This window comes from Python bivittatus, unplaced genomic scaffold (assembly GCF_059951505.1).
Source record: "Python bivittatus isolate LINGU-HERP-01145 unplaced genomic scaffold, Pbiv_v1 ctg000980_np1212, whole genome shotgun sequence".
NCBI lineage: Eukaryota > Metazoa > Chordata > Lepidosauria > Squamata > Pythonidae > Python > Python bivittatus.
This window is the reverse complement of record NW_028277125.1, coordinates 27,956,147-27,979,463: the sequence shown is the minus strand read 5'-3', so window position 1 is coordinate 27,979,463 and position 23,317 is coordinate 27,956,147. Positions and strand designations below refer to the sequence as shown.

The 23,317-nt window shown below is 37.3% G+C and overlaps 1 protein-coding gene and 1 long non-coding RNA gene across 2 annotated transcripts in view; one reads left to right on the top strand and one right to left on the bottom strand.

The window, feature by feature from the left end:
- Positions 1–14,430, top strand: part of LOC148213560 (uncharacterized) — a 52,177-nt gene extending 37,747 nt beyond the window's left edge. Inside the window, exon 3 of the long non-coding RNA XR_015794473.1 lies at positions 14,296–14,430. This is a non-coding gene — a long non-coding RNA (uncharacterized LOC148213560). The remainder of the gene's footprint in view (positions 1–14,295) is intronic.
- Positions 1–20,675, bottom strand: part of ATR (ATR checkpoint kinase) — a 56,519-nt gene extending 35,844 nt beyond the window's left edge. The window contains exons 1-17 of the mRNA XM_088132425.1: positions 20,569–20,675; positions 19,329–19,420; positions 18,672–18,821; positions 17,311–18,185; positions 15,913–16,106; positions 14,223–14,411; positions 13,560–13,783; positions 12,381–12,533; positions 10,333–10,531; positions 8,948–9,204; positions 6,560–6,750; positions 6,367–6,467; positions 5,943–6,114; positions 4,419–4,589; positions 2,707–2,901; positions 2,090–2,275; positions 470–562 (exon numbers count right to left, since the gene is read on the bottom strand). Coding sequence (XP_087988551.1) covers positions 470–562; positions 2,090–2,275; positions 2,707–2,901; positions 4,419–4,589; positions 5,943–6,114; positions 6,367–6,467; positions 6,560–6,750; positions 8,948–9,204; positions 10,333–10,531; positions 12,381–12,533; positions 13,560–13,783; positions 14,223–14,411; positions 15,913–16,106; positions 17,311–18,185; positions 18,672–18,821; positions 19,329–19,420; positions 20,569–20,627 — 3,501 coding nt within the window. The 5' untranslated portion in view covers positions 20,628–20,675. The remainder of the gene's footprint in view (positions 1–469; positions 563–2,089; positions 2,276–2,706; positions 2,902–4,418; positions 4,590–5,942; positions 6,115–6,366; positions 6,468–6,559; positions 6,751–8,947; positions 9,205–10,332; positions 10,532–12,380; positions 12,534–13,559; positions 13,784–14,222; positions 14,412–15,912; positions 16,107–17,310; positions 18,186–18,671; positions 18,822–19,328; positions 19,421–20,568) is intronic.
- Positions 20,676–23,317: the final 2,642 nt, after the last annotated feature.

Here is a 23,317-nt window from a genome sequence, read left to right as displayed (position 1 = left end):
CGCGGGGGAATTAAAAAATATCCTCCAGCTCCTCTCTATACATTCAGACTGATCTTTTACACATAGTCAAGGTTTTTAATTATTTTAACCAGACTTTAATTTTTACCAAGACTATATACTTCTTCTCTGAGTCTACTAGAGGTTGGGTTCATGAGCAATGTACTGTGTTAGCTACTTAGGACTCTCCTTTGTAGAAATAACCAGAAATTATGAATATACACACAAGCAAGAAATGTTTTTTTCACATTGCCAACAGCAAATGAAATTGCAAAAAAAACCAAAAACATAGATGCCAAAACTTTTAGGCTTTGCCCCCAACCTCCATTAGTATTAACAAAAAGGCAGTCTTAGCAGCCAGAAAGAAAATACTATCTTCAAGCACTTCCTCACAAGGATTTCATTACTACGTTCAACTAAGGAAAAAAAAAATACTCATGTCTATTTTATTTTCAACACAGGATTTACTCACCATTTTCTTATCCTCAATTCCAATACTGGAGCTCAATAACTGCATGTTGAAAAAGGCCAAAATGCCTAGCAATTTTGGTTGCAAATAATCAGCCTAAATAGCAATAAAACATATATTCTGAGATTATATTAAGATATTTAAAGATACAGTACTAATACTATCTGACAGCATACATAGCCCTTATGTATAAGTTACATTTAGCCTAAACTACAAAACAAGGTAAAACATTTCCATTTCCCTTCAATTTCATCCTGATGAATGGATAAAAAAAGTTACCTTACTTATAAGGGCAATATCAACTCATGTGATTCATTCCAGAAAAACAGTGTATATCCTGTATGGTATTTTTCAGTTACATTGACCACCAGGAGGCACCATGTGGTCAATGTAACTGAAAAATACTGCATAGGATACATGCTGTGTAAAAATAGAGAAATTCCATCTCCTTCTGCAAGAGGAGGGGTAGAAGTCACATAAGGAAGCCTACACATGGGGGCATGACGTAAGGTAACATCTCTCTTTGCTCTAAGAGCTTAAGAGAAGGCGAACGGAATATACCATTCCAACAGAGCTTCTAGAAAAATAGAAAATATTTAAACTGCTGGTCTAAATTTATCAAAGAGTTAATGCTTGCACAAATATAATCAGACCACATTCACAACAAATTACAGGTAGTCCTCGTTTAGCGACTGCCTTGTTTAGTGACCATCTGCAGTTATGATGGTGATGAAAAAGTAGCTTCACGACCAATCCTCGCATTTATGATCTTTGCAGATCTGTAAAGCAAAGGAAAGCTGAAATAAGGTCGTAAGTACAGTCATGGTTTCACTTAGTGACTGCTTCATTTAACAACTGAGTTGCCAGTCCTAATTGTGGCTACTAAACAAGGACAACCTGTACTTCTTATCTGGATATACATGCATCACACTACTACATATATGACCAGCAGCTCATTCATACCTTTAATTCATGACAGTCACCTTCCTTTCTTTTTAATATAATTTTATTGAAAGCTTTAAAAACAATGGTAAAAATTAATACAAACTAAAATAGAATAAGAAGGAAAAAAGAAAAAGAAATAAAAGAGAAAGCTAAAGTGAAAAAAAAGAAAAGAAAAAGGTAGAAGAAAATAGAAAAGAAAAAAGATATAAAGAAGTGGCTTCCAATCTTCTTTACAGCACTTATAAGTACAGCTGTAGATTTATCTCTTTTTCTAATGTTATATCATGACTCTCTTCTGTCTATATTTTATTATATCTAATCATCAAAACCATAGATCATTTCATTTTTTTCTGTTTTACGCAAAAAGTCCATAAGGGGTTTGAAAGTCACCTCTCCTAAAAACATTGAACCAAATGCAATCCATCTCAGTAACGAAATAAAAATAGTTAACTGGGTTACAAGAGATCAGGAATCTGGTAGCATCTTTTCCAATTATCAGATTTTATTAAAATCTGATATTTATGAATACATACATATCTATTAGTTGGAAAAAGTGCTACCAGACTCCTGATTTTTTGTCACCACAGACTAACATGGCTCTCCTCCTATAAAGGTTACAAGAGCTATCCCTTTCCCACTCAGGAGAACAGAAAAAACTATAATGGCATTGCTACTTACCATTTGCTCCGGAGTTGTGATGTCCTTTGGTCCTTGATACGGATCATCATTTGAAGCAAATGAAGCTAGAATTGATAATCCATTGAAGACCTGCTGATAGTGCTCCCCTATTCGGAGCAATAATTCATTATGCAATCCCTGAAAATCCTGTCTCAGCAAACTTCCCAGCTCTAGCTCTGTTTCATTCTATAAAACAACACCAGTGGGGGAAAAAAGTATTGGCTTGAAAATTATACAAGTACATGCACAGCACAAAAATATTACAGTACAGCAATTCCCATTACTGGGAATAGAAGTGAGCCACTAATCTGCCCAATGAAAACACTATAGTTTTCCAAGGGGGGAAATAAATGCTTATAATAGCATTTAATGGAAGAACCTGGTAGATGAATTAGTTTCTGCTCCACAAACAAAAGAAAGAGAGGCTGATGATTAAGGCCTGCTTCTTCCCTTGAAGATTAGTTTATTTCAAAAAGGATCCTAGAACATTTTAGAAGTACCCAGGAAGATTACTGAGATTGCAGTGGGGGTTCATGCCATTTATTCAATTTTCAATACATCCCAAAACATGATCACTCTTACTGCTCTGAAATTTCTTGAACCAAGCTTAACCTTACCTTAAGATAATGAAGTGCTCGCTCCAGCTCATCCTTACTACAAAAGCAAACTAAATGAGAGAAGATGTATTTGAAATTGTTAATGAGGATCTCTCTGCGGTTTACATTTAGTTGTTTTGCTATCATTCGGATAAGTACAGAGGCTGCAGGACTAGCCTTGGCAGCAAGGTCAGGCAAAAGCACTTGGAGAATCCGCTGGAAAAATAAAAAGATAGTTTTGGAATGTTATTCCCTCATGTAAGTAAAAGTACATATGTAAGTTCACTCCTTCTAATTCAGAATGACAATGCTAAATCATTATAACCCAACCAATACTCTACAGATGTTGTAGCCTGCAAATTCCATGAACTCTCGCCAGCATGACCGATGTAGGTCATAATGCTGAGGAAGGCTCAATTACAGGTTGGGTTTTGTGCATGTGTGTGCTTTCAAGTCTGTCTTGACTCCTGGCAACTGCCTGGGCAAGTCCCTGAAGTTTCCTTCTTCCTAGGGCTGATAGGGAGTGATTGGCCCAAGGTCACCCAGCTGGCTTTGTGCCTAAGGTGGGACTAGAACTCACAATCTCCCAGATTCTAGCCTGGTTCCTTAACCACTACACCAAACTGGCTCTCCAATCAGAGATAACCAAAATGAAAAAGGTCACTCCAATTTAGACAACTATTTATCAGCATTAGAGAAAATCTTGAGTAGTTAATATTTTAAAATCCATGCACATAAACATTTCCAATAACCTACACGATTCTGCCCTAACGTAACACTTTCCATCCCCTATGTTCCACTGAAGTATTTATGACTAGGGACATTGAAGGTTAAGGTCCCCTTAACAAGAAAGGAACAGCTTCCTATATTTGCCATGACAAACTATAAAAGCATGAGGATGTTCATTACTCACACAAAAAGAAACAAATGTGGTGTAGTAGTTAACACAGTAAACTAAGGGCAAGGAGACTGTGGCTGTAGTCCACCCTCAGCCACGGAAGCTCACTAGATGATTTTGGGCCAGTTGCCCTCTCAGGCCAATCTACCTCAGAAGATTGTTGTTGAGGAAAAAATAAACTATGCTTAGATATAAGTGCTTACCAAATAAAAATGCTAAATATAAGTGAGGTGAACTATGTATGTCCTTCACTTCCTGGTTCCTTATTATTTCAGTAACTTTTCTCCTCATCCTTACTTAAATACCAGAAGTGAGCCAAGACACTGAAGAGAGGGCTTTAAGTAATGAAGCAGAGTGAGATAAAGGCAGGTGAAAGTTTACGCTCCTTCTTAGCCATACCCTCTGCTCTCCCTATCTATTCCCTGGACTGCTATACAGAACTTGTAGGCGCTTCATCATGACAAACTTAGTCTCCAAGTGAGCCTCTTATTCCCCCATAGGTCTTTTATCTGACTTTAAGAACTTTTTTCCTACGGATTTTGCGCAAAAAACAATCAGAAAAAAACTTCCAGTAAGGGCTGTACATTTCAAACAGCATAAGCTACAGTTGAAAGAACCCTTTATAAAGCATATGTACTTTCAAGCTGGAAAAAACTTCCCTGCACAGATCTGGGAGGAGGTCAAAGGAGAAGGCAACAAGGAAGATTCAGTCTCAGTTAGAATGGCCATCAGAAAAGAATGCAAGAATCACAATTCAGCAATTTCACCTTGCTTCAATTTCTTTTTCCAAGATGAACAAATGTGGAAACCTAATAAATCTTAAATTACCACTTACACTAAGAAAACGATTGAGGTCTGGGAAATCAAAAACATTAGCAATTTCAGATAACATGTCCAACACCATGTCTCTTTGATGAACAATCTCTTGGTTCTGCATTTCATTGCTTTGCTGTGGAGTGTTTGAAAGCAGGGCCATTTGAGTTGAGTGTAGAGATTCCGCTAAAAACTAAACATTGAGAAATGCATTTATTCTTATTTCAGTCAGTTGAAAACTAGCATTCTTAGTTACGAACGGTTTATCAATAGATCATTCCACCAATTTAAGAACAATTTCTTAGCTTTTGAAAGGGCTCATGTAGTTCAGGCTTCAAATCCTGTCCCAAATAAAAAAGGTGCATTTAAACCCATCCAAAGCCTAGCTTTCTCACAAGCATTGATGGTGTAAGCACACAAAGTGTTTTAACAGCCTTGACTTTAATACCTTTTATTGTTTTGGATGAGAGTAAGCATAATTCCGCCAACTATAAAAATGTAGCAGCGTCTTCTGAACCAAGAAAATATGTACACAGACATTCTGGTTCCACAGTGGCCACTCAGGTACAAATCAGAAGCTCACGAGCAGATATGAACAAAACAGTACCCACCTATTCTTGCTCCACAAAAGTTGTCTCAGTTACTTGAAACAACTATATCCCCCATAATTCTAACCCTCATTTAAACCATCTAAAAGGCAAGCTATCATATCGCAGGGCAGCATTGCCTTGTGTCATGATACATTCCCTCCTGAATCTCCCACGACTGAGCTTCAATTAATGACCCCAGGTTCTATTATTATGAAGGTTAGAAAATCTTTCCATCTCTACATCACACTTAGTTTTATTCCACATGATCATATTGTCTTGCTTCCTTTCCAAGCTAAAAGAGAGTAATGTTTGCAGTTACTTCATCTTTTTAGTTCCCCTTTTCTCTACCTTTCCCAGCTCTTAATATCCTGGCATTCAGTGAAAATTATACTTAGTATTCCAAGTTTGGTAATGCTATCCACTTTTTATTTGCTGTCCACTTCTTTCTGCAGCTACGTAATGGCTCAACATTCCCTTGGGTGATCTATCATAGCTGAAAATCCCTTACAGTATTTGGTCAATCATCACTAGCTCAAACCACATGAATAAATGAATGGGTAAAGTTAGGATGTTTTTACCGCAATGCATCTCACTTGCTTACACAGAGCCACATCTGCCATTTTAATGCTCATTTCTGTTATGTCTAATAGCAGCAAGTGTAATAGCAAGCGTTCCAAGAGAAAATCCAAGTGCTTCTTGTCCTATACCCACTGATAAACATTAACAGTCTGTGAGAAAATGTGGCAGAATAAGAAGGAATGGATACTGTTCACTTACGATGGTTGCAGCATCCTATGGTCACATGATCACCATTCGCAAACTTCTCTGCCAGCTTCCCACAAGCAAAGTCAAAGGCAAAGCCGGCAGGGAAGGTTGCAAGTCATTTGCACCCGCCCCCTCCCAGCAGCAGCCACCCCCGGCCCCACCACACTTGCACAAATGTTGGTGATTCTTACCTGGCAGATGGGTTTCTTGTACTGACTGAAAAAAGCCTGCAATTTTACAGACTTGGCAGCAGCCAACATTCTGATTTCTGTATATGCTGATCCTGCCACAGATGCTGACTTGGATAATAAGCAGTGCAGCAGGTGCAACAGTGCAAAGCGTACCAAATCTCCCGTTGCTGACCTTATAGAGGATAATACTAATCAACATTATGGAAATGCAGTAGTAGTGTTTAAGATAATACATGGAAAAATAAAATATATAAACTTCTTTGTTAACAAATATAGTGGATAAACATTTCATTTGCTCAGCAACTAAAGTGACATTGCTCTTATTCACTAAATATTATCAATAATTAAACCATTTTCCATGCAAGGTCTTCTTCAGGTGAAATATTTATAAATGCAGCAAAAAAAATCTATTAAGAAGCATTACCTTCCAATATCTCCTGTAGTGAGAATCAGTGTGTCTTTCAGCTCACTATTCCTTGATATTTTTGCATTTGTATAAGCCTCTTTCATTCTGGAAACAAACAGCTGAACCAGAAAATCAAAAACTGTTATAGTCATTGGTGGAAATACAACTTGAAACGGTGCTCTGCTAGCTCCCAAATACACAACAGGTTTACCTCTTTGATGAATCCTTCTTCAGAGTCTGAAGCGTTTAATATATATTTGATGTGACTACTAAAGGCCACTCTTACATCTTTATCTGGATCTTCCAGCAGGTTTAAGAAAGCTCCAACAACAGTTTTTACATTCAATTTATCTTTTCTGAAGTCCAAATGTTTGCAAAGTAAAGGAATATTCTTTATTAAAACTAAAAAAAGGATATAAAAGAGAAATTGAAGACATTCCATTTTTTCAATACCACCATTTTTATATATCTTAACAATATTCTTTTAAAGACTCAAAATATTATTCACAAAAGGATTAGATAAAATTCAGTACTGCTTATCAAGTTCATCTACAATTTACTACTTGTGATTTAGTTCTCCAAACCCAAATATATTCATAACAATAGGAGGTTAAACTGACAATATTGTATCATCTCTTTTACTTTTGCCCAGGAATTCCCAGTGTCAACATGCAGCACCAAGCCTAGCTACTTTAATCTATGTTATATTTTGAGGTAAAGGCATATTGCCCCTCTTATTTTCTGAGACCAAAGCTTATAGTGAGGAGCAGCATCACAGATCGTTCTTACAGGGGAGAAAAATTAGGGTGGGGGGAAGAGGGAGGCAATGAAATTTGATTCATTCCAGCAGTTCTTCATCGAAACATGGGAGGCATACTATGGAATTAGGGCCTTGAGCAGTCAGTACAAGCCTTTCCTTCCATTTTCTTTTCTCCCCCTCTGAGATTTTAAGGCAGCTGTATTCTAACTATAAAATGGAGGTGTCTTCTGCACCTGAGTATGGTGGTGTGGGTTGAGAGGGGAGCTTGCATTTGTGAATTGGAGAGAAAGTTGCAGGTGAGAGAGGAGGAAAAGAGCAGGAGAATTGTCATGGTGCAGTGTGGTATGGAAAAAGTGGACATGGATTCAGATGTACCAGCAGCCAAAAGCTAAGTGATAAGCAGCAGCCAGCTGGTAACAAACTTTTCCTCTCCCCTTAAAGGCTAAGAGACTTAGAGGTGCTGAAGTCCTTGCATATAACAGAGGTGAACAGTTGTTGTTGTTTTCCTTAGCATTTGTCCCACATGGTTGTTGGTTCACTTGTTTTGCACTGTGTTCACCTAACTCTTACAGTGCAGTAATCAATGTATGATGCAACAAGGGTTTTGTTTATCAGCCACCTTGTCACAGAGCCTGATGCTGATTAGGGCTGAGAGGGAGTGATTGACCTAAGATTACCCAGTTTATGTGCCTGGGTAATCTTATGGTTTATGTGCCTAAGGGAAGACTAGAACCTGGGTCTCCCTACTGCAACACTTTAACTGCGATACCATGCTGGCTCTTTAAGACAAAGGCAACCAGTACTTGGCTGAAAAGCCTAAAACACCAGCCAGCCACAAAACCAGTCAAAACTAGGGTGGTTAAATGTTGACTAGAACTCAGGCTGAAGAGTGTCCCCCACAATTGGGAAAAACAGGGCTAACTAAACCTGGTAATTTAAACTGATGTAGGCAATTCAACCCTGCCGGTAAAATAAAAGGGGGGAAAAGAAGAAAATAATTATAGAAACTCATAGAAACTGTAAAGACTCCTTAGAATTGCATTTGATAAAGGAAACCACAGCCTACTACTCGGCAAGACAGAACAATGTAGGATAGACAGTACCACTATCAGATGGATTTGCACATGCTGATAACAACCACCACACCATACTGATCTAAATTCTCACTACATGCTAACTTAACTCAATTTTCTGGGTTTACATAGTAAACCAACCATACAGGAAGGGTTCACACAACAAGGTAGGCCACCATACAGCTGCCTAGTTTGTGGTTCAGTGTGCTGTGTAAACACTACCTTACGAATAAAGAATCTGTTTTATACTAATCAAGCTGATGAGATGTTAACTCAGTATTGCTGAGCCTGTCTGACAGCAGCAGCTCTCCAAGATTTCAGGCAGTTTTGCCTTTTGTGTTTGGAGATTCTAGGGCTTGAATTTGGGGCCTCCTGAAAGCAAAGCATGTGCTCTATCATTCAGCAATACCCCCAGACACATTGAAATTCTGAGTTAGCCAAAACAGGGATGCTGGAAAAGGGGGCAAGAATTAGGATGCTTGGGAAAACTCCAGGGTTTCCAGAAATAGGGGGGAAAAAGCTGTAAGTATAAATTCACCCATACCCCAAAAATAGTCTATCAAGGAATGTTCTGTGTGCACAGAATGATTATTACTGAGGAAGGAATGCAAAAAACTGGGTGGGGTGATGGAGTGAGATTCTGTACAGCAAACATGCTGATTACAGTACTAAATAGGACCTCTCCCATTCTAACAATGTGTGCTTATTAAAGAAGGAACTAAGCTAGGAGAGAAAAGAACAGTAAATCATGTTTCAAGTAACTTACCAAGTTTTACTGGACTAGGTATATTGCTTTCAAGAAGAGATAAAAATGGTTTAAATACATCAGCTTTCACTGCATGTTTTTCCTCTTGAGAAGTAACAATAAATCTGCTGCAGAGGATATTGCTAATTTTCAGCTGGGTGTCAAGCTCAGCTGAGGGTGGTCTTAAATTAAAGCTGCCAGAAAGACAGCAAGCTAGATTTCCAATGATACCAGCATAAGCCTTCTGGACTAGTAGAGATTCATCCTGTATGTGATCTCTGAAATAAAAATAAAACAAATTTCAATTATATTTTTCTGTATGACTTAGTCTTTTTGCCACACTGTTTTCAAATTATTAAATCCTAACTTAATAAGTCAGTAAGTACGCAAACATTATGCACAGTGTTTTTGCTCCCTTTTTTCTTATCCACTGAGGAAAATTAGGATATAGTCAATCATAGTTTCCTGAAACATCTGAACTAGAAAACAATGATTAATAGCCTTCAAATGTTGCATTGGTTTAGAATATGACATTTTAGTCTACCATTGGTTTCTGTACATTGATTTGTTTAGAAAGCAATAGTCATTGCTTCCCAGTTAGAATATAAGGTTTCTGGCTTTTTTTGTGCAACAGAAGCAGCAATTACAGGCTACAGTTAATTAAGCCAAGGTTTGTCTGAATCAGGCCAATGCAAATGCCTGTATGTAGCACTGTGTATCATGCTCATAAACTCATGCACATTATGCATGTATGTTGGATTTTTAATTTTAACGAATGATTGCTCTTCAATTTCTAAAGCCTGAAGAATCTTTCCCTAAAACATTCCTTGGAACTTCCATTTTTTAAAATCTGTTTCTTTACATTTCCTTTCTGAAATCAAAATCATGGATAAATGAGGTGACAAATAACTCTTGATAAAAAAAAAAATTACTGTGGTTCCTGTAGCTTATCTAGCTTTTATGAGGATGAGAAACTCTTTCTTCTCACAGCTACCAGAACTATTGGAGAATAAAAAGTGACTCAATATCTTTACCCATAACTCAAAACAAGTTAGCACCAGAAAATAGACAAAGAATAAGCTATGCTACCAGAAATCAATACAAATCTGACAAGCAAGATTTCTCAGACATGTTTTCCCAAAAATGTATCCAGATATCTTAGTAAATCTAAATAGGAATGAACTAGAAATATAGGCAAGAGGTAGCCAGTTCCCAGAGAGGTCACATGCCCTCTCTAATCTTCACAATAGATTAAAATAGCATGTCTTCAAAAGGAACCTATGATATGGCCATTCTTCTGCTACAACTTCCATCATACCCTACTGTATTTAGTATATTATAATTGGTAATTGCCAAGCCATTCTTATTCACCATACGTTTATTTGGAATAATCAAATACTACATACAAAAGACATGAGGGCAACGTGGTGCAGTCTTTTATGCCTAACTGGTGGAGCAAAATAGGAAAGCCTTTAATACAACTAGCTCTGATAGCTTCATGGGGACTCTGAAGCATGTGCTGATAAACAGTATTCCTCCATTTCAGATGCAATCTCTTTGGAAGCAGAGAAAGAAGAAACACACAATTTGAACGAATTTCAGGTGCTAAAGGGAAAAATAAAGAAGATCAATTAATATAATGTTGGTTCTTACAAACATATTTTGCCCTCTGAATTATTGAAAATTAAAGAGCACAACACTTTATTAGAGATCTATAAACATTACAGCTAATATTTTAAGAGTATGATATCAATTTAAACTACACAGATAGACAAACCAAATAGATTATACCCAGTGTATTTTCTGCAGTTCGCTGGTCTTTTAATCCTGCATTCATACCAGAAAAAATATTTTAATGGAGGGCAATACAGCAACATCTGCCCTGGCAATATCGTGTTTAAATTACTGTATATGCTGAATGCAGGCTTAATTTTTAGTTTAATTTAGTTTAGCTTTATTTATAGTCATAGCTCAGTTGTCAAAAAGAATGCGTATTGCAAAGGAAGACACAGACAATAAGAACAATGCATTAAGCGTTTAAAGTTCACATGGCTTTAAGAAAACTGATTAATCTTAGACATATTAAAAAAAATTGAAATTATGCTTATTTAATGATGGAAAAACCTAAAAGTTGACTCCCTGGTAGCAATAACAATTGCACACAATTTGGTTACGTGTCTAGTTATTTCTACAAATACATCAGCAAGTACAAGGAGGTGAGTTTTCTCCACACCGGACCAGCCGTGACAGCTTAACAGGCAAGGGCTATTAAGTATGAGTGCCAAGCTATGTAAAATGAGAAGCTCAACAAGTCATGTTATATGTGTCTCCCTTCTACTAACATAGATGGCAAAGTATTAAATCTCACCAGGGAGAAGACTCTTTGGTGCAGCACACATGTGCAGTTGATAATTACTGGAGTGATCTTCTGTTCAGATCACCTCCTATAATACAGGGGAATTGTGCTCTGATCAGTGTTACAGACACTGAATTTCAGTTCAAAATTGGCTCTCTTAAATCCCAGTGGAACCAAATTTTGGATTGGAAAACCATAATATCTAAGATAACTTTGATGCAATTTTTCAAGATGACCAGACCCAGACAAAAATAGTCAAGAAGGCTAAAGAACTTTCTGATTCCAAGCATAAATGACACTGGGGGAACAGAACATGCCTCATTTGCATTAAACACAACTATACTACCTCCCAGCTGACTTCCAAGAACAATTCAGAGTGTTCTATTTTTTTAAATACTCTGAATGTGACTTATTGAGCAGCATTATCTCTTAGTTATTGAGATTACATCTCCATTTTTCAGAGTTATAGTTGATGTTGATCCAAGACCAGGCCTTATTTGTGGCATCCTGACTTTGGAATATTATCTTAAGGTTTGCTTAATAAGGATTCATATCTTCTAAGTGACAGATAAAAAATTGTTTGGCCCAGTGTTTCTTAAAGTGTGTTCTGAGGACCCCTGGGGATCCTCCAAGACCCTCTCAGGGGTCTGCAAAATCAAAATTATTTGCCAGATATTGAAGACATTTGCTAAAATTTAAAACAATGTCACTCTTCTCATTATTATTTTATTTGTTAAAGTTTTTTTTCATGAAAAATATTTTATTTATGTTAATATCTAATGGGTTTAATATTGCTATTTTTACATGATTCAATAAATAACAATTCTACAAATATGTCACTTATAATATTTAATATGGTAAGTATCAATACATATAACCCATATAAAGAAAAGCTGTTTTGAGGTCCTCCATAATTTTTAAATTGGGAAGGGGTCCTGAGAGCAAAAAGTTTAAGAAACATTGACTTAGACCTTTAAGATAGCCTAAATAAAAGCAGCTTGTAAAAATCCACTCTTAAGACACAGAAACACTTAGATTGGACAGTAAAAACATTCAAAATAAACTAAATTTCAAATATGGTAAGAATTGTTTACTTACTAAAATGGCTTGCCAGATGTCGACTCAAGGCCAGAAGATCCAAATTAAGAATAGGAAGCGTGGATGGAAAGTCATCTGAATGGCTGGAAATCCATGGCAAAGATAGGATTCCAAACAAGCTTTCAAACACCTCATCATTAAACTGGATTTGATCTTTTAGGTGGTAGAAAAAAATTTACACACACTTTTACTGATAAAACAAGCAAATACATTGTTTACAAAAGAACAGCATCAGGTCATTTTAACTTTGTGGAGAGAGTATTGTTTTTGTGATAGATTTACGCTGGCGTAAGAAATTTGATGGTCAAATTTGGAATTCTGAGGATATGTAAATTGGATTTTATCAGGTACTGAATTGGTGCTATCCTCCAATAAGTCAAGCTTGTGGGATAATTAAGATAAAGGCTCCCTCAAATCAAGTTTGACTTCTGGTGACTATCTGAACACATGCATGTAGGGTTTTTTGGCAACAATATGGCAATATGGAAGTGGTTCTGTGAAGGGTTTTTTTGGAGGGGGGGACTGAATTTCATAGTTGTCTTTCATCTAAATATTAACTATTCCCCTTAGCTTTTTTGAGATCAGTCAAGTTTTGAAAAATGTTGCCACACATTTTGGAAACACGAAATATACGTAGTGAGATTGTAGGAAACAAGTTATATACATATAGGGGGCATTTTATATAAGCTATTAATGCTGTGCAGACTTTGAAAATCATCTGTAAAAAGTGCTTCAATGAGCACAGCACCTCTGCTCTTCATTATTGTTTTCAAGCTTCTAAATGAATCTCAAAAAAGGATGCCACTGCTTTAAGAGTCCCATTAACTTAATGACTGGATTACTAAAAACGGTGACACTAATTACATTTAGAAATTCAACTTTTTAAAATCTAAAAATGGGCAGGCACTATTGTTTGCCATAAACCTTTGATAAAATCTCTAGTATAGCCTAACACAGACTTCCCAGTACTCCATCCAAGACTTGATATGCACATGGCTTGAAAACTTTTTACATTTCCCTCTTAGCAGCTCTTTTTCTGCTTTTAAAATTTGCTGCATGATGTTCCTAGAAATTCAACACTGTGCAAGTAGTTTGCAAAAGCAATTCTAGTAAGCTGCTCTACTTCCATCATCAATATGGCTACTTTTGCTTTTTAAAATATTTAAAAAGACATCTCACCTTGCATATAAAGTAAGGCATCAATTATTTTCACCACTTTTTGAATTACTGGTTCCAGGTCAGTCACCTGTGAAGCAGGATCCAAAAGCTTCCAACAAATTTTCATTCCTCTCATGATAAGTTCTGAAGAAATCCATATTAATTGGACATGTCCTCTTGATTCTGAAGCATTACCATTTTCGTAACTGTATAAATTACACAGATGAGCAACTTGATGATCTACTCTGTTAAGAAAAAGAATAAAAAGTAATCTGGTCACTGAAACAGATTAATCAATGACATTTTACAGTTTAGTTCTCACTTTTCAATCATGGAGATCAACAACTGCTTGAATCAGCAAAGAACTCAATCAATTCTACAGTTCATCAAGATCTTTAGAAAATACTATTTCTGTCAAATTATATGTTTCCTTCCACTATAGGAGGAAAACCAGCACATTGTGCTAATTTGCAAAATGAAATGCTGGCCTAGCAATAGGCAGTGTGCATGTTTCTAGAGAGTATCTCGTTGGTAAGGCAGTTGCCATTATAACTCCGTACTTTTCTTTTTCAAAATGTAACTGAAACAATGGCATGTAGGTATTTACAAAAACAATTTTAGAAATATCTTCAGATGTTTTTGTAAGCTCACATGAAGCAGAAAATGACAACTTTAATTTTTTACCTGTTGAAATGTTGTATAGAATGGACTGTACACATAGCAGCTAGTTGAGTTATTAAAGCAATTCCTTCTACAGTTTGCAGAATTTCCACTGGAAGAACATCTTGTTCCAAAAGCAACGATAGAGACTCTGCTTTCTGGCATATCAAATTCCACAACATGCTCTTCATTTTCATGTTCACTGAATGGAGCCTATGAATCAACATTTTAGATACCATTTTGGAGCATTTTACTGTAAAACTAAAAGTGAAATAAAATCTCTGAACATAATGAAACTAGATAAAGTCTGTTTTAAATTTTTCATCTTGAGGGAAATAACTAAACCTGTTTAAGGAAACAAAATAGACATATTAATATCAGACAATCTTATCTTATGCTATAATGTATATAAGAATGGGGGCTTTAATTATCCTGATTTTCAGGTTTACCTTTAGTTATATTTAGATTTTTGTTTCTTTATGGAATACATGTGATGAATGAAGAAAGAAAAAAAAATTGCAGGCAGAATTAGAGTTATTGTGTAACTCCCCTGATATTATGGCAGGATTTTTAGCCAGAGTTCTATTGCATTTCTTACAGTAAAGGCTGCAATGTGTATTTAGAAAAAGTTGGGCCAGAGATAAAATTCTGACCTTTATTCACATGACAAACTTACACAAAAGGATAATAAATTTGAAAATAACAGGTAATCCCTTTTTTGTGTGTTGGGGCAGTTAAGGACCTTTTTTTTCCCTTTAGTGCCTTCTAGTCAGTGTTGACTCCTGGCAACTGCCTGGACTAGGCCCTGCAGTTTTCTTGGCAAGGTTTTTCAGAAGTGGTTTGCCATTGCCTCCTTCCCAGGGCTGAGAGAGAGAGACTGGCCCAAGGTCACCCAGCTGGTTTTGTGCCTCAGTTTCACCCAGATGCATTAGCAATGTCTAAAATTCCTGAATTATTATCAGTATTAGAACATGATTTAGACAATCCAGGCTATCTTTAAAATGATATTAGTTACTTTTCAAGAACTCTGGAATAAAAAACTGAAATATAATGAATTATTAGTGAATCAATAACCATTGTCAAAGGTACTTTAAAAGTATGTAATATTTCTTTTAAATTTAATGCAAGATCAATTTTACAAAAAAAAAACACCCCTTTTTCATACTGGCTAGAAAGTTTAACAGATTATTAAGTAGTTTGTGAGTATTTAGAAACAAATGCATTGCTTGGAAGGAACCAGCATCGGTTTATCAAGAACAACTCATGCCAAAGCAACCGTATCTTCTTTTTTGGTAGAGTGATCAGTTTAGTTGACCACTGGAATACAGCGGTTATAGTATATCTTAATTTCAGCAAGCAATTGGCAGTGTCCTGAGATCCTAGTAGAGAAGATGGCAAAATATGAGCTTGACTATGTTATCATTAGATGAAAATATAGCTGACTGAAAAACTGTATGCAACAAGGATACATCAAACTAGGAGGAGATACCAAGAAGTGTACAACAGAGCCTTGTACAACTATTTATAAGACTTGCATGAGAGATTAGAAACGAAGTTGCTCAAACATGCAGATGAGACAACACTGTAGTGGGAATGACAAACACCTTAGAGAACAGTATCAAGATTCAGAAGGATCTTGACACAATTAAGCAGCATATTCAAAACAGATATGAAAATAGGATTGGTATATCCTTAAAAGCTACCATTTACTTACTTTGGTGGCAACAGCAATTTTTTAGGATGTTTTAAGGATAGACATAAACGAAGCCTTTTTTGTGGAACTTCATCACTGCTGCTACTACTTCCCCCATCAGTATCGGAAGTCTCTGGATAACAGCTACAGTGCAGCTCTTGGATAATCTCTGCTGTAACAGTCTTCAAAGCTACATAGAGTGGACTCAGCAGGTACTATGTCAAAAAGAAGCAACTGTACTATATAACATCTTCATAAAAGGTCCCATAAATTCATAGACATTTAAACAGGATAAAGTATGGTCATAAAAAACTCACTTATTCGTATATACTTCCTTGTAATCACAAAAGGATTATGTATGCAAACAGGTTTATTCATTTTAAACTTTTAAGCTAAAGTTCTTTAACTTACGTGCCAATGAATTATAAATTCCACTAAATCAGTATCTTACACGGGGGTTACACTGTAACCTCATAAATTTAGCCCTCTGAAACGTAACAACTGTTCTTGCTTTTATCAGTGTAGAACAATGGATATAAATTGAAAAAGCAGAAGCTACAGCCACAAAATCTGTTGGCAGTAGCCTTAAGAGAAAATGAGCTCCTGCTTAACACTAAGTCTAATATTTTCCTCAAAATAATTCTCTCTTAATTGTCAGCATTTTCTGGCAAACCTTTTGTTACCTTAGACTGAGGCTTACTTTGCCAGTGCACTTTGCAAAAAAAAAAAAAAAAAAAGGTAAAAAGCAGCCCTTGAGCCATAGTGCTGCTTTTTACTTTTTGCGGGGGGGGGGGGGGGGCTGCTTTTTACTTTTTTCGTTTTGCAGTGCGAAGCCAACCCCAGCCCGGCCCAGGGGGTGGTGCAAAGGGGCTTTTTGGTGCACCACAGCTCTGGGGCTACTTTTTACTTTTTTTTTCACAACGTGAAGCCAGCCCCAGCCTGGCCCAGCAACCAGGCTGGGCATGCCTCGTCAGCAGTGGAAACAAGAAGACAGCGAAGGTCAGCTGGGGCAGCAGAGCACGGGGTAGCAGGGGACCAAAAGGGCATACATGGGGGGAAAGATAGGCAGGTGGGGAGAACTGAAGTACAGGCTGCCAAGAGTCTGAATTTTGATCATGTGATTGCGGGGGTGCTACAAAGCCATAACTTTGGGCACAGGCCGTAAGTCCTCTTGTTCAGTGCCGCTGTAACTTCGAACGGTTGCTGAACGACTGGTTGTAAGTTGAGGATGGCCTGTACACACTTATTTTACTAGGGCATCAGAGCCTAATATTGGCCATGATTCAAGATGCAAAACTTACTATATAATCTTTGCCCTTACACAGGTCGTGTATATTGTGATGTAAAGCTTTACACAAGCCTCAAATCTGTGACCTTTGTTCCAAGCACAATAAGCAATTTTTTTTTAACAGCACTTACTTCTTGTTCTGCCTGGCATCCAATTGTTGAGATGAAAAATTTGCAAATGCTGTTAATATAAGTCTTTCTAACTGGAACAGCAGATTCATATCCAGCTGGCACATACATCAAGAAATACTGCAGTATGTGACATAATACTTCTTTTATCTTCATAGACTGAAGAAACCTGAGTACATCAGCTTCAAACAATGCATGAAGTTTTTCCAGTAGTATGTTTAGATAAATAGGTTCAAAAGTCTCATGGGAATGAATTTGAAAAGGAAATAAAGTTCTCACCAATATTAAGAGTGATTCCCCATATAATTCCAGCTTTGTAGCATCCATTACAGGAATGGATTGCAAAATTCCAAACAGAAATGAGAAGAAACTGCTGGCTAGTTCTTCTGGAAGTCCTCCAAGCTCTAGGAGTTCTGTTAAAAATACCATACTCAAAACTTTAACTTCAGGACTACCATAGTCCAAAAGGGAGCATCCTATTCCAAAAAGGGTAATATCTTGTGGTTTGAAAAACATGTAAGAAACTATATTAGTAAGAATTCTTATTGAAGTTATTTCCAAGCATTCCACATTATTCATTCCATTTAACTGTAGCTGGACAGAACTTAAAATGCCCAGATTTACAGTGGAATTGCAAGAAAATCTGCTCACAATCACAGGCCAAGTCAAAATTGTCTCTGTATTTTTTTCATGAATTGAAATCAGATCTTGAAGAAGATGCAGCAGTTCTTTTGTCACCAAGTTAAACAGTACACAATTCTTGACTTTGAAAAGGCAGAGTAAAGAACAAATGACATTACTAATGTTCTCATGTAAAATGTGGCATTTTGGACTGGCAGCAATTCTCAGAAGTCTTGCTATAATCCAATTGCTGAATTCTAAAGGGGAAAAAAAGAAAATGTTATGATTGATTAGGACTATCAGATTTGGGCTAAAAAAAAATCCAGGGGTTAAGGGTTTTTTTTATTTCCTTGCTGCCACCTAATGATTCTTTGGATTTTTGCAGATCATATCTGGTAGCCCAACCAATTGTGCCATTTCCCTTTCCATTCACTTCTAATCCACATCTAATCCACATCCACTCTAGAAGATCAAGGAATTTCTAGAGGAAATTGGAGATAGACATAGGGTAAGCAAAGAAAGTCCATTTGTGCAATTTTGGATGCTAATTTTTATTAATTACATTTAACTTTATATTCTAGAAGTATATTGTTCATTTAAGAGTTTATATGATGTTAAAGAGAGCCTTTTTTCAGCTAACCTGTGGTTTATTTATGGCCTGATATAAAATATATATAATTCATATTTCAATCTACTATAATTTGCTGAATTATAGATTCAATAAAATGTTTCAGTAAACTCACCAATACAGCTGGAATCTGTGTTGTTTTGCTGGTCAGCTCCAGTTACATTTATAAACACAAGTGGAGATGATTTCATGATATGCAGAATAAAATCAAGCAACATTACAGAACTTGGCTGAGATTCAGTTTTCTTCATAAGTTCTAGAGCCACTAAAAAGATAGTATAGTCTAAATGGGAACTTCAAAAAGTTATTTCCTATTTTAAGAAAAATGTAACATTTATTGGGTCTCTATAACAAGCCTGTACAATTGCAAAAGGATTTCTTGAAGTTAAATGTTTTGCTTCTCATATATGCTACACATCTTCCTTTCCTCTTCTTTCTTAAAATAAGTCATTCAGGAAAATAAAATAGGGAGTGCTTCTTTCAAGCCAATGGAGCATAACCAGACTAAACAAAAATGGCTTAATCAATTGTCTTTTAATCAATCCCCATCTAAGAGTTATTATCTTCATGTTGGCTGAAAGTAACTTCCATTTAGCCACAAAGAATATTTTCATCTAGTTCTGTCCTTTTGTGCTATTACTCAATAATTGACACTCAGAGGGACTGTCTAATGTTTGAGATTTTGTCCATCACCATGATTTAGGGATGGAATAACAGAAATCACATCTAGTCTGAGTCTTTTAAATCTAGCCCATTTACTAACTCTACTTACCAACATCTACATCCACAAGGATCCGATCAATGAATTGGCAGAGTATTTGTCTTGGCTTCTGTACCATGGTATTATATTCTTCTGGAGTAGCGCTGAAATTAAGATGTATTTAAAGGTTATGTTATCAAAAAGAGCTCTTCTGATACTGCAATATATAAAATCAAACCCAATATTATGATCACAAACCAGCATAATAGTGCAATATATATACCATACTATGTACTGTTTAGTTGTTTGTACATGTAGTAACAAAATGAAATAACAGTAAAAAATGAGCTATTTAAAAATATTCCCGTAATATAGCTATTAAAATGCTAAATTTCAAACACTATATAAATTTTCCTTAAAGTCTCTTAGGGAAAGAAGTTCTGCTGCTCAATTTTTAGTTGACAGCAAGGTATTCAGGATGTCAAAATCTTAAGTAGCTTGTGAAACATTTCAAAAGCATATTTATTCAACCACGGATGGAACCAGTCTACCAATGTGAAGCATACTTGTGTTATTATCAATGCCTTTGTGAACGATCACTTACATATAACTAGAACTGTTATTGTAATAATCAGATTGTTCATTTCGCTTCTTTCTAGCCTCTCCATGTGTCTATGTGCCTCCCAATTGAGGATAACACTTTATTCACGTGTTGAAATGGGTTCTAGCCTACAAAGTTTATACCAAAATGCTTTAAGTGTAAGGTGCTGCTAGCCAGTTATTTGTCCACCATATAATATGCTTTCATAGGCTAGTGACCCCCAGAAGACCTCCAAAACTCCACCTCCAACTGCATCATGGCCCTCCAGTGTACTGAATCCCAACAAGTTGGGTAGTGCCACACTTCCCATTTTTGTTCATCAAGGGAAATAAAACAAGGGAGAGAAAAAGGAAAGACTGTACAAAGGTATCCCTGTTGTGTAAAAGCAAAGAAAGCTATAGTAATTAACAGATTCAATTCCCACTAATATAAATATCGCGCAGGTTTTGGTGTTTTTCTAAAGGCTAGGAAAAAACCACCACCACCAGTTCTCTGGATCTACAACTCTGTTCGAGAGCTTGCTTTTGCCAGCCGTATATCTGAGTTGCAGTTCCACACGACCCGGGAGAGACAGAGAATGATGAAATGTAGCATCTCGAGCTCCTGGGAGGGAAACTTCGTTAGATAAACACTGTGATTCCGAACGAAGCCGGAAAGAGACTGAAGGCGAGCAGCAAAAAGACGAGCCATCATGGCTTCAGGCCCACGTACCTGCCCAGTTCCCGGAGGGCTGGAATCATGGAGGCCATTTCGAGCCCCCGGTCGGCCATCCTTAATCCTCCCGACTCTCCCGCCAGCTCCGTTTCGACCCTTCGCTATCCCCGCCCTTTTCCTTAGCTGGCAAGAACCCCGAGGACGGTGGCTCGCTTGAGCCAAATTTCCCACAAAGGCGATTCATGTTTCTTCCGTAATTGTACCCCTTCGCGTAGATTAATTGCTCCCCACAGAGAGAAAAAGCTTGGGGAGGCTTCGTATCAGATAATTTGCATATTTCAGCTCATTAACAACCCGCGGTCGTGCATTCATTTTATCTCCTAAAGCACTGTATCTCCACGAACGCGCGGCGCTTGGCTTTTAAAACTCCAGTGCTACGTGCACTGAACTCAGTGGAGCTTACTTCTGAATGATTGCGTATAGGATTGCTCGAGTTGCGTAGTCTTTTTCAAATTTACTTCCAGCTGTCTCTATACGATTGTCCTACGCGTCTACGCAGAAACAGTCACTGTTAACTACTTTCGAGGCTTCAAAACTAATGTTTTCCGAGCAGGCATATCACCTTACTGGCATAAAAGGGTTGCAATTCTACTAACAACATTCATTATGAAAACTAAACAAAGCTTGGAAAGACAGGGGCCTTTTTAAAAATATCAGAACTGAAAACACAAGTATGCTCAAGTGCTGACAGAGCACCGCACTGGTAAGGAGCTATGACTGGATTAGCGTTTGACTGGGTTATGCTTCTTGTCCACAGATCCCCCACAAAGCATGTTCAGGAAGGAGGGATGAATAAAAGTATTCAGTGTCAGGATATTCCTTACAAAGGATGGCTGGGAAGAATTTGTGTACATCAAAATGTCAGAAACACTTTGCAATTACAGTTTGTGATTCTGATGCAACCGTTTCCCACACTCTAAGTAGCTTGATAGCCAACCTCAGTCATAGGTTATGTTCGCATCAGAAGCTTATCCAGAGTAACACATGAATTAACTATACAGTTCATGCAAACTTATCGTCTTAAATGTGATTGTCTTTGGTGTATAATGTGAATATAAGTATACAACTGTTTCTTAGATTAATATCACTGTGTGTTTTCAGCAATTTATTTCCCAAGCTTTATTTACTTGTTAAATTTACATCTTGTCTTTCATTAGGAGCTCAAAGTACTGTACACAGCATCCCCTTCTCCTATGTTCCCCCAACAACAACAACCCTGTGAGATAGGTTCATCCAGTGAGTTTCCATGGCTGAAAATAAACTAAAATGTGGATCTGCCCACTCCTAATCCAACCCTTAACATTACCCCTCAATACTTAACAGGTGGAATAGGCTGGGAAATAGTAATGTCCCAACACTTTAGTGAGTTGCAGGATTGAAGATGGATTGTGAATGAGATTGAGTGGCTGAGAAGGGATTATGGGCTTTGTAGTCAGACACATTTGGAAAGCATTCGGTTGGACAAGCTGCTTTACATCCTGTCATGATTTTAAGTGAGGATAAGGTTCAGACTTTTTTGCAATGGGTAGTCTTGTATACAGGACCAAGAGCATGGGCTTACCATCATCATCATGGACCCCCATGGCTGAGCTTCCATCTCAGAGTCACTGGGAGTCAGGTGGGATATAAATTTAATAAACTATTATTACTATTATCTCAGGAAATCACCAAAGTCTGAGACTGTAAAGTCACCTGAGAACCTTTAATGGTCAAGCTGGCTCTTCCTAAACGGAATAGAACTGACCACCTAAACTACTGTTGCCACACACACTACACCACCCAATGTGCTTACTAAGATTGCTTGTGATGCTAGTTTATCCTACCTCAACACAGTGCTTTAGTCAAGCTCAGAGGTATTTATGGCTACTCTCGCTGTTTGAACTCTGAGGGCTACCATTTCTAATTATTGCAAACTGGAATTTGAAACCATCTCCCAGAAATCCACAGCCAATGACTTCATATGATTAAAAAGATGCGTAAAGTTTGAAATGAAAATGATCTACTCACTGAAAATGATCTACTCATCAGTAAATCTTATGGCCTAATTCACATGTTGATGGTTTACTTACTCATGGCTTATTACATCACAATTTTGCACATAAAGCTAAGTTACAATGCATAGTTTACAAACCATAACTACTGGGTTCATGCAGTAAACCAAGCCAGAGCCAAATGGTATGGCTTAGTGCAATGGGAACCCAAGAACTTGTTTTTTGTTTGTGTTTTAATTGGACCAAAGAGAATGCATACAAGGAATTATTGGTGTCAACCCAGCTCCCATTCTAAATACACTCCCTTAAGCTCTATTGAACTGGGCTGAAGGATCGCAATTTCCCAAACCCCCAGCCATTATAGCCATTGTGTATATGGCTATGACTGTTGGGGATTGTAGGAACTATAGTCCTCCAATACCTTGGGGCCATCGAACTAAGGAAAGATCTTCTAAGTTAGGAGGTCTGGGTCTCTGTAAAACTTTTAAAATCACGTCTCTTTTTGCGGGATACCTCAACCAGGTAACAACCCTCGGTCAGAAACTCCTGCCCCGTCGCCAGCTCGGAACATGCATGCAACTTAATTAGTTTCGTTTTCACGCGGATAATTGCAGCTGGAATTTGATCCCAGGCAGCTCTCCTCCCAGCTCCTTTGTAACGGCGATGTTTGTGCTATAAACCCGCCTCCCACCGCCAGGAAAACGCGGGGATTGATTTCTATAGCTGTCAGTCAACAGCGGTACGAGGGAGGGACG